At 36.9% G+C, this 15873-nt stretch overlaps 1 protein-coding gene across 4 annotated transcripts in view; it reads right to left on the minus strand.

The window, feature by feature from the left end:
• ENTREP2 (endosomal transmembrane epsin interactor 2) overlaps positions 1–15873 on the minus strand; it is a 149773-nt gene that overhangs the window by 77144 nt on the left and 56756 nt on the right. For all 4 annotated transcript variants that reach the window (XM_080395584.1, XM_080395583.1, XM_080395586.1 and 1 more), the window contains exon 2: positions 11723–11779. In XM_080395584.1, coding sequence (XP_080251710.1) covers positions 11723–11779 — 57 coding nt within the window. The remainder of the gene's footprint in view (positions 1–11722; positions 11780–15873) is intronic.

Raw genomic sequence — 15873 nt, forward strand, 5'->3', positions numbered from 1 at the left:
ACTACTGCTGCTCATGGCTATATAAAATCTACTGTATGGCAGAAAAAACAATCAGTGCCTGTTCTATCTAACACTACATCAGATCCCATATTTTAAAAAGCATTAAAATGCTTTTACACCTCTACTGTTTAATAGATACACCTATATTATAGATATCAGTATTTTCCTTTCCTAATATGAAACATTATTATGACAAGGATAAAGAGATTGAACAGATCCTTTTAATTAAAATCCTAATAAAATATGAAATACGATAAAATTCTGTTCTGAACAGTGTTTAACTACATATCTACAGACAAACCATAATAGTTTCATCTCTAAAATCATATTATTTTATGGTGTAGAAATAGAAAGCATCACCTCCAGCTGAGTGCAGTGTATTTCTGTTTGCATTATTATACATTTGTGCAAGTTTTCTACCCAAAGATTTTGCAACCCTGAGCAACTAAATATTGCAATATATGAGCAACTAAAATTTTGAACCATAAACATAAGTTTTCTCAGTCTGGAATACAGGTAAGTCTGGTAAGTAATTTTAAGCCATCAGCTTAAAATCTTCTGCAATGATTAGGATTTATAAACTGTAAATAAATAGGGATCAATTGAGTTCAGTGGAAGTCTGAATCTAGTAGTTGTAGGAATGCAGCAGGAAATTAATCACAGATATCAAAATAGCTTTTGCTTCTATTACCAATCTGTTTCTACATTACACTGTGTGTAATGACTTTCATATTGGTACTCTACAAGGCAGAGATGCCAAAAGTAGTAGCAATGTGAAAAGTTATTACAAGAAGTTGGGTTTGCACATATTTTGTTCAATATATGTATTTACAGTTCTAAAACATACAGACTCCTTCACTCTCAAAGCTCATATCTGGCTTCTTTTGACTTTGGAAACCCTTCAAATCTTCCAAAATTCTTGAGACTACATCAACTATCAGGGCCCAAAGTATTGATATTTCATTTTTGAAAACTAAAAAAAACCCATTATTTATGTCTTCATCATCTCCACACAATTTCTGATAGAGTGCAATGAATTGTCTTACTACTTTTTACTATTTTCTGAAACCTCTACAGCTGTTAATGAAACTGGAATTGAAACCGGTGGAATTGAAGCAACTTCATTTTTGAATATTCAACATCAAATTATTAATCTCACTTGTTTTAAATAAATAACAAAACCAAACAAACAACCAAAAGCCCCACTAATCTTTTCCTACTACAAGATTTGTTTTGTCCTTCTGAGTCCCTCAGACATTTCACATTTCCTACTGTCACAAACTTTTTTACTGTGTGTATAGATGTGAATAGGTTTATTTTTGTGGTAAAATCTTTTTCTTCTTTATTATTATCATTCATATGCAAAAAATGCAAGTATGGGGTGATACTTGCCATAATACCAAAAGTAATAACAATTTTAAGGTACCTTACATTTAGGGTTCACTCTGCTTTGAGAATTAGGGATTTGCTTTCCCTCAGCAGTTTTCACCACTTAACATGTCTGCCTGCACTTTCATGAAATATCACTCAAGAAAGTAAACAACGTACTCTTGCTGCACATCTCGAACATTTTATGAATTACAGATGAACAATTAGATCTGTTCCTTTTTATGAAGGTATAATTTTGTAAAATGAATGACTCATTTTTTTAGCATTTTAACATTTCTATATCTGTATCTGGTCTTGGAAGTGCCCCACATTTTCTTGTGCTGATGTGGTTAAAGAAACATTTCTTATTAATCTTGAAATATACATTTAGCCATAGTCGTGCCTAAATACAAAGTTATTACCAACTCTCAGGGTTTAAGGGTCATTAGTTCTTTCATTCCTTATGGCTTTATGGTCAGAAGCTACACATGATAGAATTAAGAACAGGAAAGGGACTTAAATATCCATAACATGAAAAAAATCACTTAAGTCTACTTACAGAAGCATGGGTAAATAATGTGACATTTCCAGCATATAAACAAAAAGTGAATAAAGATGACTGCAGACTTCTGAAGAATGAACTAAGTATTTTACTGAAAGACAGATAGAGACATCCCTACATCCCTAAACCCCATAATTTATTTTCCTCAGTGCTTACAAAGAAGGTGAGGCAGATGTCAGAAACCAAGATTAATTTACCAAGGAGGAAGAATAAATGCTGAAGGAAACCAGACTCACACCAAGAAAGAGTTGAAGAAATTAAGACTGTGCAAAGGCTGCCAAAAACTTCAGGACCAGATGGGATGCAGCCTGCGTTTCTAAAGGAAAGAGCAAATGAGATGGAAGAACCATTAGCAGATATATTTAGAAAGCATGTGAGAACAGGGGAATTACTGATGGACTGAAGATAGGCAAATGTAGCACCCATACCGTACTCTTCATTATAAGCGGTAGCAACGATACTGGAACTGTCACAGTTTCCTATTGCATGGTTCTGTGCTAGCATTAACTGCTGCCATGGCAACACAATGCAATGGGAGCAGATGGGGAAGAGAAGGGTCTGTTTAAGGGTAATTAAGACGTGCTTGTTTAGGAAGGGGCAAGTGTTATGCCCCAGCAGGCTTTGTCTGCTCTTCAGGAAAAGCTGTTTGTGTTCTTTGAAACTTTTGCCACTGGGGATAACTAATTAGCAGATGGATGCTCAACAGAGTCTAGATTCTGACATGGGTGACAGCTGGTGGCAGCTGGGCCCAGGAACAGGCAGCCTTTGTAGAAAGGGTAACACAGAGATGCAGGCAGACAGACCCAGGCAAGAAAAAGTTGTAAGAAGTCTCAAGCTATAAAAAGGGACATACAATGTTCGTTCCAAATAGATGCTTCACTCTGCAACACCTTTTCTCCCCATTTATAAAGATTTCTTTGATTCACTTCCTCTGTTTTCACCTCCAGTGTTGTTTCTTTCTCTGCCAGTTCACAGCTTTACTGGTTTATATTCCACTTTTTTTCCTTCTTCCTCTTCTGTCAGGTATATTCTAATAAAACGCCAATGGGGATAGGATTTTCTGTCAGTTGTTTCCACATAGAGAAGAAAGAATGGAATCAGCAGCCTAAGGCTGGAAAAAACCCAGCAATAGGTGAGACAGCACATTGTTAAAAATTTAAATGTTATGTTAATCTACATGCAAAAAGCAATTTGGGACATGAATGTCATCAGAGTTTACACACACTGTAATTACAAACTTTGAAGACTGCATTTCCAGATCCCCTACTTAATCCACCAAGAGGCATTAATTCACGGCCTGAACCAGCAATTCATACACTGGGAAAACATCTCTCCGGACAGGGGACACAGGTGGGAATTCCAGCCAGCCTCTGACTTCCCTATTTCACACACACATAAAAGCTCTTCTTTTTGGCAACCAAAAGTTGCACTAAAGCACAACATTTATACTTGGTAATAGAGAGGAAGAGTGGAGAAATGCAAGACCAACAGCTTAAGAAGGAGCAAGTCAGTAACAGTGTTCCAAAGTAATAAAGATTCAGAAAAAGCCCATTCTAGAAAGAAAAAAAAAAAAACAAACCACCATAACACCTCAAAAGCCTCAGTTTTAAGGCACAAACATCTATCAGGAGGAAACCTCATCATATCGGAAAGACTACTTTCTAGCCACCCAAAGTTACCCCCTGTCTAGAAGAAATTCCATTTGTGATCCACGCATAGCATCAGAAAAGGCCTCAGAAGGCCATCAGAAAAAGCCCCAAATGGCATCCAGAGGTAGCACTTTAACCTGGGAATGAAATTGAGCTTAACAATTAGCACTACTAGAGTTTTGCAGAAAACATTTATCACACTGTGTTAATGACTAGTGAATAAAATACTGTATGCTATTAATTTCCACAGACTGCTCACAAATGTCAAAATTCAAGCTGGATTGTGCAAGTGTGGTTGATGAGAACTTCTATTTTCTGAATAACCGCACAAACATCACTAGGGCACATTCCTGCATATGCATGCACATCTAAAATTACATACATCCTAGACAAAAGTTTTTGAAACCTACTTTCTGAGAAGTGCCCCAGTAAAATCTAATCACATGAATCTTCACAGAAAACCAAAACCACAAAAACCAGCACAAGTTGCTAAATACAGCATATCTGTATGAAATATTCATAATTTTTACCTAGCTATGTTATTCATCAAGATAAGTTATGTAACAAAACCCTAAGAAATCCCCATTCATTTTTCATACAGTTGGTTATTTCTTCAAGTATTTGGAAATGAAAATTTTCACATAGAGCATAAAAATACCCAAATGAAAAAGCAAGAGTGAACATTGCAGTTGTCCTGCAACTACTGAAGCTTTAACCGCGGCCAGGAGCTGAGGAAAGAAAAAAATTAGAAAGATATACAACCAACCTTTGTCAGAATGGCTCAATCAGGACGCAGCTAAGGATGCCTAAAGCAGAATGGTTCAGTTGCTGTTCTGTTCCTATTCTCTCCTATTCCTCTTAAGCTGCTCTTTTCACTAGTTTCCAATCCAAGAACAGCATCCAGTAAATGAAAAATGCCCTCCTTGAAGCGTGTGAACACTTACAATCCAAATTTGACAGAAAAAAAAAAAAAAGAAGAAAAAAAAAAAAAAAAGAGAGATCCACAGTTTGCATTTCACATAGGGTGCTGGAACGTAGCCACACCAATGGCAAGTACTTGTATGTTCCCAAAGTCTCCTGCAGACACTGGCAGTTACTGAGACTAGGGTAAGAAAGTGAGGAAAGACTGAATAGGAATGAAGGAATGATAGCTGTTAGCTTATTGAAAAGGACCCAGAACTGTTTTTTAAAACAAGAAAAGAGAGAATTTACTACCAAAAAATAAATACATTTTTAAAAAAATCATTCAGGTTTAACTACTATGCGAATCTGCTGCTAACAGACAGAAGCAGCTTTGACAGAAACAGAAATACATTTTAAATCTGCTTTCAAATTGATGTAACCCAGAATATAGTTATCAATACATAAATTAACCTCATTTTTTAGATACTGTCTCACAGACATTTAGTATAACTACAGTCACGCTGCAGTAGTACGCAGAGACAGCTGATCTGCTTTGGTTACCAGAGCAGCATAGCCACGTTAGCGCTTTATAAAAGTAGCCCTCAGTGAAGGGGAGAAAAGGAAGTGAAGCGACAAAACTATGTCCCAACTATAGGGAGATAGTATTTACAGCTCACGCTTTCTTCACTGAAGTCACTCAAACCTAAGACACAAATCTATTTTAAGTCAGGATTAGTTAGTTATGGTGCTTACGGCACAGTATTTAAAAATCACGCTGAAAAATTAGAGATTCCATGGTGTGATTTCTTATTGCCATGCTTTTGGTTCACTCCTCTCTGCCCATCTACGTGCTCCTGTTCTCAACAGCTTTTGACCAGTCTTCCTTGTGTTGCCAGACTCAAATTTAAATTCCTCCTGCCTTGTCCTAGTCCCCTGCTTTTCTCTTCCCCTTGATTTAGCATGCAGCTCCTCTGAAACTGAGTATTTTCCTTCCATGCTCCTAGAAAAGAGGTCAAATAAAAACACTCTGCTCTCAGTTTCAAAGTCGGGGTTCACACTCCAGTCCAAACCAGCTCTGAGCAAAGTTTACAGCTTTATATTAGAAGAGCTACTTCGTGAATCAGCACTGGATTTGCTTTGCAAGTAGAATCCATTATAGCTTTCTAAGGTTCTTTTTGAAAACAAGCAATACTCAGCATTCAGCCATATCCTGGTTTATCAGAAACTTTGCAGAACTCTGGTATGTAAGATGTAGTTGTTTTTATCCAGTATTTTGTTAACCTTTAAACTAACGCTTCAGCCTCAAAGACAACTGTTTGTCTAATAGCAGGTTCCTAACAAACATCTTGATCAATGAATTCAAAGAATACACATGCTGAAATGATAACTGCAGAGTGATCAAGGAATGTGCTAAAATAGCGATATTCTGCATCTCACCCCAACATCACACAAGCATCTAAGCCAACAATGACATATAAAGTGATGATGCCTTTAGACTCTGCCATTCTCACAGGGTGTGCATGTTTTTTTACTTGTTTCTCTCTTACAGTCTTGACCCATTTATGCTAACATTGTCTCTCCATTAAGAAGACTATTTACTCCAGCTACCAAAATCAAATCTCTGCTTGGGGGTGGGGGAGGAAAGACTTTTTTTTTTTTAATTCAAAAACTTCAACCAGATTTCACCTGAAAGGAAGCTGTAAATTCTTTTACCATAGTTTAAAAATACATGTCTCATCACTTAACCTGAGGTCCTAGAGTAGCTTAAGTATCACGGTGAGCAACATGTCAATACCCCACATCATTGAGAAGACTATGCGAAACTTAGTTCACATGTTCCTTCTATACATTTTATGTATAATCTGTTTCCTGGAGTTTGGTTGTTTCTGCTATACTCAACAATGGTACCTGGTGGTAGGAGATAATGAGGAAAGTTTTGGACCAGTTTTACATAGCCAAGCATCTTGTGGGGCAAGCATATATGTGGATGTATTTATTTAAAATTATTAGTAATTTCTTCTTTAAAACAGCTATAGATCTTTTACTGAAAAAAGAAACCAATTGAAGTCTGATAATCAAATAGTTCAAGTTTTTCACAGGACTTCTAGAAAGAAAATCTTTTGCAACAAAATACCAAGCTGACCCAAGACAAATATTTTCTAACAATGTCAGTTCAGTACTTGACTGATTCTTACCACAGGTACAGTCTGAGACCTTGCACAGCAGCTCATCTGCGTGCCTGATGTGCAGGGTGAACTGCTGCTATTTAGGATGACTTCTCGGAGAGGGAGGAGAGGGAGGAGAGGGAGGAGAGGGAGGAGAGGGAGGAGAGGGAGGAGAGGGAGGAGAGGGAGGAGAGGGAGGAGAGGGAGGAGAGGGAGGAGAGGGAGGAGAGGGAGGAGAGGGAGGAGAGGGAGGAGAGGGAGGAGAGGGAGGAGAGGGAGGAGAGGGAGGAGAGGGAGGAGAGGGAGGAGAGGGAGGAGAGGGAGGAGAGGGAGGAGAGGAAAAGGCACAACGTAATGGTTCATTTGAAGGGATTGAAACAGTGCTTCCTTCCATTTTAAGCCAGAAGAAAGAAAATCAAAAAATATCCTAAAAAAAAAAAAAGGGTACAGACCAGATTTTTGAGTCTTTATACCCAGGCTAATTACTAAAGGTATATGCACAGATCTGCATGTTCACTGATACATGGAAACTGTATCTGGAATGAAGATTCCATCGGAAATACTTTTAAATAGCTATTCTGCGTAATCAAGATTGCTTATTAATAAGTAGTATTGTGTTGTCTTCACTGACATTCATGACATTAAAAAAAAACAAAACATCACACCACACTTCTGTTCCTTGGAAAAAATATTAAATCTATCAGTTTATTGTAAAAGCTTTCAGTTAGAAATGTTTTTCTAACTAAAAAAAGTATTTTTCTGGGATCACCCAAATGCCAGATGGCAACAGAGAAGCTTTCTACACAGTTCAGAGGCTGAATTAATCTCCTTAGCACAAATAGATTTGCAGTTACCATAGACTGTAACAGAAAAATAATCTCACTGCACAGTTTAGTTTTGTACAAGGCAATTCAACCTCACAAGCTACACAAGCTCTCCCCCAGTTTTCAGAGACTTTCATAAACCATGAGGAAACAAATTCCTATTTTAACCTTAAGCAGTGGTACTGATGTAGCCAGCACTTAATTTCCAAATAAGAGACTCCTGAAAGATTTCCCCAAAGCACTACAAATTCTTTTGAGATTTCATAATTAAAAATAGAAAACATTTAATGAGGAACCATCTGAAATATATGGAAAATACTGTTTGCAATTAATGCGTAAAGCAATTTAAAGAGCTCCTTTGATCAAGTGTCTCCTCTGGTAAATGTAAATACAGGTTTGATAACCTGTGTATGTATAGACACAGCATTTTGACAACATAAGGAACTGATGGCTAGGTAGTGACCAATAAAATTCAGATGAACTAAAAAAAACTGATGAATCCTTTAGATAATTAAGCTATGCAGACACTTAAGCATGAAACCTTCTATGTGTAACTGAAGTTCTGCACATTAATATCACAGTAAAATTTCTTTAGTATGCCCACATTTTTAAATCTTTTACTGAACGCATAATACAAAACACCAGTCCTGCTAATGTCTTGTAAATACAACTATTCTCAGTTTCAACTTTGGTTCCAGGGTGTTACACCATGCAACCACTCACTCCTTCCTATACCAATACCACATAATACATTTCTAGTAAGATACAGTCACAAGTTAATAGTTGATTAACTATCTGTGTTTATTAGTTCTTTGACATCCTTTTTTTGCCTGCAGAAAATAATAGACTTGCATAGAAAAGACACTGCATTGGTGAAAAAAAATTTGCATGAATACAGCAGCAAGCAAACGAGAATCAGTAGTATAAGGGGTTGACCCTGGCCAGCAGCTATGCACCACAGAGCTGTCCACTCACTCCCCCTTGCAACAGGACAGGAATTGAATCAGAAGAGTAAATGTGAAAAAACTTGTGAGTTGAGGTAAAGATATTTAACAAGCAAAGGAAAGAGGAAGGAAAAAAACAAAGAAAGTGATGCAGAGTGGGAAAAAGAGAAAGCCTTGACACTGTGCAAGTACTGCTCGGTAACAGCCAAAACACTGGTGTGTTATTATTCCTGTTGCAGCCACAAATCAAAAATGTGCAGGAAACCGGCACCTTAAAACATTATCAGTTTCACCAGTTTTCAGAACATTACAGATGGTGTATGGTTTAATTTTATAAAGCTTTATTCATGGCTTCAAATGATAAAGTTATCTTTCTTTTTGTTACCACTCTCTGCAATGACAGATTTTGTAACGCACTGCAACAGACGCACGTATATTGCAATCTATCTTATAATTGTTTATAATAGTATAAATTAGGTTAAAAGGTAATCATTAACTGTATGTATCCTGCATACGTACTGTATAAACTGATCACAAGAAATACGAGTCATCAGCATTTTGATGGTACTTTGTGCTATGAGGTTGTAAAGTTATACAGTATTAAATCCTTAATCAGAACAGTCATCCTGCACACATGGGTTCCAACTGCTAATAGATGTTTACAATTCAACAAGGAAAACCAGACATTGTGTAGCCACTGCAGAACTATTAGCACTGGCTATTGCACAAATAATCACACACAGAGGCAAAAACCATCATCCCTGTCCCCTGTTCCGCCAACGGATTATTACACTACCACCAAGTGTCAATACAGAAAATCCAAAGAAAAACAATCAGTGTCTAACTCACGAGCACTAAGCGTACTCTTGGAAATCAGTAATTTCCTAGAGCAGAATTTAGGAAGGTGAGCTGTTCTGAGCTCTTCTGAGGGTACTGATACTACCATTTGCTACTGCTTCCCTTTTACATTTATTTCCTTGAATGATACTGACCACAACTGCCTATTTCCATTTGAGTGAATAAATTGATATCTGAAAGCCTGGCTGAAATTACAATATGCAAGGATTCAGGAATTAAGGAAGCCAAGTTTCAATACACCTGAATAACATTTCTGCTGCATGAATATTGTTTATTCCAATGATGTAAGCAGCAATTACAGTTGCTTTTGAGCAACTATTTTGAGAAGTGTTAGGTTTAGTTAGATTTCACAGTTGTACAACTACTCAATTCAGAGGAATTATTTTCGTTTTAATGGTTTGTCATACGTGAGCAGTAAAGTGTAACACAAATGAAAATGAAATGAGATTTGGGTATCAAACTTGCACTTCCATGATTCTTCCACTATCAGGAAGAACTTTTGCTTCTGAAGTATTTCCAATAGGTAGTACTATTACAATTCTATTTAGTTTTATTGAATCAAAGAGGCAGCATCCCCAGGTACAAGGTAGAGAATTATTATTAACAAAGCCTACAAGGCAGAATAAAAACAGGTATATCAGCTATTTGTCATTACACTGAGCAGATACTGAGTCCAATCTTTACCCAGAGATACATATTCTTACTCTAAACAACACTGCAAATCTGCAAAATCTCCAATACGAACTGCGGTACTGGCAGGCTAACGGAGGAAACAGCACTTTGGGCCATGCTCCCTTTTGGTAACACCAGGAAAAAGAGTTTTCTGCTCCTCTTTCTGTTCCTGCCCAGCAAATGCTAACCAGAGAAAACAAATGACGGCTCCCATGCTGTCTGTGTGTTCGCAGAATGTTCTACATTCATTGTTTTTAAAAAAAAATAAATGGAAAAGTCTGAGAAATTCCAAGTATTTTTACTTGATCACTGCCTATTCATGACATATGAGTCTTTTGGTATGTTCTAATGTAAAAGCTCTCCCTGCTCATCAATGGTAAGTAAAAATTTGTCTGGTTTTGTATTTCAGTCCAGAAACCTGCCTCTACCTTTCTCGTGGGCACTCATTTTCACTAATTTTCTTTGCTTTGACCTCATTTTGGGCACATTTATCTTGCCATCAGGCAGCTTTCTACATCATATAGTGTTCATCTGTTGGTAAAAACAGCAACTAGTAAAGCAATTCAAGCTCCACCTGTCCTTTCTATAATAACAATGAAACCTGAATTACAGAAAGGGAAAGAAAAAAAAATAGATGAGAAGCTCTAACACTATTGCTTTAGATCATAACACTGAAAGACATACCTGAAGTTCTAATTAGGCTTATTCTTATTAATACAGGTCTTTCCATTTCATACCTTCCATTGTATTCTTTTTTCTTGGGACTTTAGTATTAACTATGTTACAAATGTTACATATATTACTATGTTAAATATGCACACTTTTCCAAAGGCAATATTTGCCTGCTAATACAGCCTTATTGACACAGTTATCTCACCTTTTTAATTAAAAAGACTGATTTGAATCCAATATTGCTTTGTGTTAACAGGTTAATTCAAACTCTATTAGCATGCATATACAAAGCATAAATTACTTTTCATTATTACATGAATCTCACAACAGAATACATAATGTAGCTGAAAATTATTTTGCAAAGAGGAAGAGTGACTGATTTGGAATATGCTTTTATACCATCCAGATAATTGGTTAAAAAGATTTCTCTCTGGTGTAATTTTAGGCAAGTTAAGTTAAATGCAAAGATAAATGCAGACCAACAGTCAGTTTGTCTAGAACAACAGTGACAGACTAAGCCCTTTTCTAAGTTCAGTATCGCTATTTAAAATATATTAATAAACAAATTATTGAGATTTACAACATATTACATGGATATCTGTTAATCGAGTGTATCCTACTAGGCAACAATGCTCACTCTTCTCCACCATTTTTAAATTTCACACACTCAACTACAATATGATTGTTGCTTTTCTTTAAGCATACACATTTATCAAAATGTTTACGATTCATTAGTTCTTGCATTTAAATTACTAAACCATGCGCTATCACTTTTAAAAAGAGACAAAACTGTAACAATGCCAAGAAAGGGCCAGTATTTATCTGCATCCTTCTACACATAATGAATATTATGGCTCTCCAAGACTTACGTATAAACAGAATAAAAATATTCGTCACACATATAGTTTATGTAATACAACCTCAAAGTCCCAAAACTTTTGTACTGTTTATAACTATTAGGGTACATAACAGCACTGGAAAATCATCCCCAGAGACTATTGGGCTACTACATAAAGACAAAACCACTGCAAATTGCTGCCACAGAGTCCCTTAGTCACTTTATCTAAAGTCTGTATAAGAAGATTAAAGCCACACTGCCACTCACCACAAGTGAAAGGGGCCTTTTCCATGAAACAACACCAATCAATCCTGACAACAGCACCTGTAATAAAGAGAGCAAAGTCACCACAGACACATGAAATTTATACCAGTTTCATAAAAAAATACAGTAAGTATTAAGATGAAGCTTAATACACAGTCATGATGTGTATTTCCAGAGTGCTGGAAACCAGCTGCTAGGAAGATAATGTCTTCATTTTATTCTCAATAAAAAACCCACCAAAACAGAAGTACTACTACTTTGTTTTTCAAAGAAATTTCAATCCAGCTGCCAGATCTAATTAGTTCCAATCGGATCACAATAGGTCTTCAAAAATCTTCTCTCCTAGTCCCAAATGTTATCAGCACTAAAGAAGAATACTTAGGGTAAATTTTCTTCTGCTGTCTTCACATCATCAAAAAGTAGCTTACAAATACGGCAATAAAGGGAAGGCAATCACAAAGTAAGCCAGAGTATCCAGTTAAATTACCAAGACTGGGGTTTTGTGTTTTGTTCCACCCACCTAAACCACCACACTACTTGATCTTATCTTTGAAAAAGCCCACATACATTCATTTAAACCTGGTATTTAGCATACAGATACGTTACCCCCTCCACTACAAGCCAAAAGGAAGCAGGATTCAGACCTTGATACACCTAAGGTGATGATCTCAGGTTCTTCAAAATAACATGCAAGTTACAGCTGAGACACCGCCACCTTTACATACGGTTAAAAACAGAGAAACTGGAGCAATTGGGTGAGGGACATTGACCCTGGGGTGGAAAAAATATGTGGGGAGGAACCTTTCCATTAGAACATTTAATTAAAACAAATTAGCAAATCAGAATGCAAATAAAATGCAGAGAAAAGTATGCATGATGTATTTATTTCATGAGTCTGCAGCGTTATTTCTCCACCTTAGCTTGTGTAAAGAATTTGTCTAACAGTAACTCGTATATACTGAACTAGCCTGATACAATCATTATGAAATCCTCCTGTGCCTGCTTAGACAAAGCTCTAATATTATTATTGCTCTCTACAGACCTTTGGTATTGAAAAGGGAGGAAGCCCAGAAGCTAATGAATACCATTTTCCATGAAATTATATTCAAGGTTGGTTTAAATTCAAATACCAGAAAGTCACCATTCCCACTATATCATGCTTTACTAGCAATCTTTTAGCTATAATAATAATAGAGCATAATAATTGCAAATACATCTATATCTAGCCACTACAAAGCAATGTACACTGTACTGGGAATCAGGTTGGAAAGAGCCTGTCTACTGATGCTTAGTGTGAATGTGGAAGAGCAAGCTGTTCGTCCTACGGAAAAGGTGGATTGTGGAGTGCCCAGTTTAAGCTTTCACTATGTCTAGTCTGTGGGCATTCATACTGTGAGCATGTTTCAAACATATTTCACAACTTGATACTATCCACAGCCACTGCAGTTAGTGAAAATATTATTCAGGAAAACAGCATGCTGGAAAATGTACCTTTTCATATTTTCTTTAGCAGCTATGCCATTTAAAAAAAAAAAAAACAAAAAAAACAACCAAAACCTCAGGCGGGGTTTCATAGTAAAACCTCAACATTAATTTTTAAAACCAAGTACAAATGCAACAGCTGAGAAGGCATTAAAGCACAGAAAAAGTGAACCAAAATCAGGATATGGATACCAAAAACTGTGCAGATAATCCCTACATGAAAATTGTGCACAGTTTGTATTCTGCAGCATTTCCTACAGCATAAAAGCCACACACCAGCTACATACTTCTGGATATTGGCCAAGCCAGGCAAAAGCTGAGAAATCCATTTTTGCAGTTAATTAAATTTGCTCACACAGCTATGTTAGCTTATTATTGGTGTATGATAACTGTCTCTGGGCTGATAGTCCTGTAATGTGAAACTGCACCCAAGAAGGTAAAATGACAGGGTTAGCTAGTTTATCTGCAGGCTAGACAGCAACATGCTCTCAATTATATAAATGGGATGACTCAAGTTGTGATATTATTAAAGAAAATCCTTTAGGAAAAGTAAGAAATTGCCTTACAAAACAGAGTATGTATTGATAAAAAAAATACTCGTATGTAAGCCAGTGTTTCTCAGTCACCAGGTCATAGATATCTAGTGTGCTACCTATGAACAGCAAATCCTTACTTTCATTTACTGTGCTATCTCTCCTTCACATGTTAACTCCCCAACTCCTGTCTGACATATTTGTGCCATTGTGCATCACTGAAGATGCAAGAAGGGTGCTGATCCTTTTTGTTCATCTGAACTACAACTTTGACCTTTACAGAAGCCTTGCAAGATGGAAGAGGTACATGTGGTTTTGTTTGGAAAAGGAGGGCTTGGTGGCCCTCGCCATACTGGCTCACCATGCAAAAGGTCAAGCACCGTCACGCCAGCTGATAAACTCTGTGTGCCCTGATCTTAGGCACTACAACTCTGCGTTCTGTGTCTTTAACATAAGAGTTCACCTCAACAATGCTGTAATATAATTTTCCAAACCCCGTTAATCCCCAATATCACTGTGGTTACTCAAAAGCTTATGTTACTTGGAGATGTAGCTATTTCCAGTGCCAAGCACTTTCAATACTTTAGACCACAGTACACACAACTACTTAATCAGAAAAATAGCACACAGGGAACATCACATACCAACACTTGTTGGAATACACCAAATGACCCTATCAGAATAGAAATCTAAAGATGACTTCTCTTGGTCTTGCAGAAGACCAGGAATTTAATAAAACAAAACAAAACAAATAAAATAAAGCCGCAGCCATTCTTAACATTTTGTTTTCTATTCAGTTTTTACTTCTTATAAATACAAGGCCAATACTGAATATAAAGTAAATAGAACCACACTTGGTTTATATACAAAAGTAGGAATTACTTGAAAAGTAGCGAGTAATTTACAGGCCCAAAAGACCTTACAGTAATTCCTCCGAATAGTCAACACTTACTTCAGGGGAAGCAGTGTGTAAAAACCATACCTGGTTTCACAAGGTTAAGGGCCAAAAAACAGGCTTAAGTGAGTTCTTTTTACTCCCACAATTAGAACACAGTCATTTCCTAAATACTTATAGCTCATTGCCATCTCTAGGCCTTATAATGTTTTTCAAAAGTCAATGTCATATGTATTACTGTGTACAGGCTTTTTCTTTCTTAAACATAAACTGGAGTTTGATGATTTTAACAACTTGCTTGCTTAACTTTGGCAACATGCTTTGACATCAGAGCCTGCATAGCGCACTGATCTAATATCATTGACCTAACTTCTATCTGCTGAATTGCAGTGAACCCCCCATCACATAATAATCAAAATAAATCAAAGCTACTAAAAACATGTTCAAAAACATAATTTTTCACCTTGCCTAAGCAGAATTCCTACAGATGTGTGTAGCTGCTGACTATAACAACAGTGCTGACTCACGGATCAAAAACAAACAATACATTAGTGTTGACTTCTGCAGCATTAGAAATGCAGTAACATTAGGTATGAACACCTTCCAACATGCATATGAAAACTCCATTATGATTAATGCAATCTGTGCTCACGCATGAAAAATAAACATTTACTTTAATAGGCATATACTGAGGCAGGCCAAAAACAGAAGGTAACATTACTTTCCAGTAGAGAGATGGCACACAAAAAATTTCTTTAAAAAGCTCTCAGTGGTGTCTTTTCCAGCATTTTCAACCCTCCATATTCAGGTAAGTCTCTAGAAATCTGGATGACTGAATAGACTATGCAGTCTCTCAATATATCTTAAACTATCTGCTTTTCATGTCTTCATCTCCAAAATGGTTATTGTACATATCTTGTGGTTTAACCCCAGCTGGCAACTAAACGCCACACAGCCGCTCACTCCCTGCCCCCACAACAGGATGGGGCAGAGAATAAGAAGAGTAAAAGTGAGAAAACTCGTGGGTTGAGACAAAGACAGTGTAAAAAGTAACGCATTAGCCACGTGCACAAGCAAAGCAAAGCAAGGCATTCATTCACCTCTTCCCATCAACATGATGGTCAGCCATGGCCAGGAAAGCCGGGCTCCTTGGGAAGACAAACACCATCACTCCCAATGTCCCCCCCTTCCTCTTCCTTCCCCCAGCTTTATATGCCGAGCGTGACACCACATGGTGTGGAATA

The sequence above is a fragment of the Falco punctatus genome (genome assembly GCF_963210335.1).
Source record: "Falco punctatus genome assembly, chromosome: 7".
NCBI classification, from domain to species: Eukaryota; Metazoa; Chordata; class Aves; order Falconiformes; family Falconidae; genus Falco; species Falco punctatus.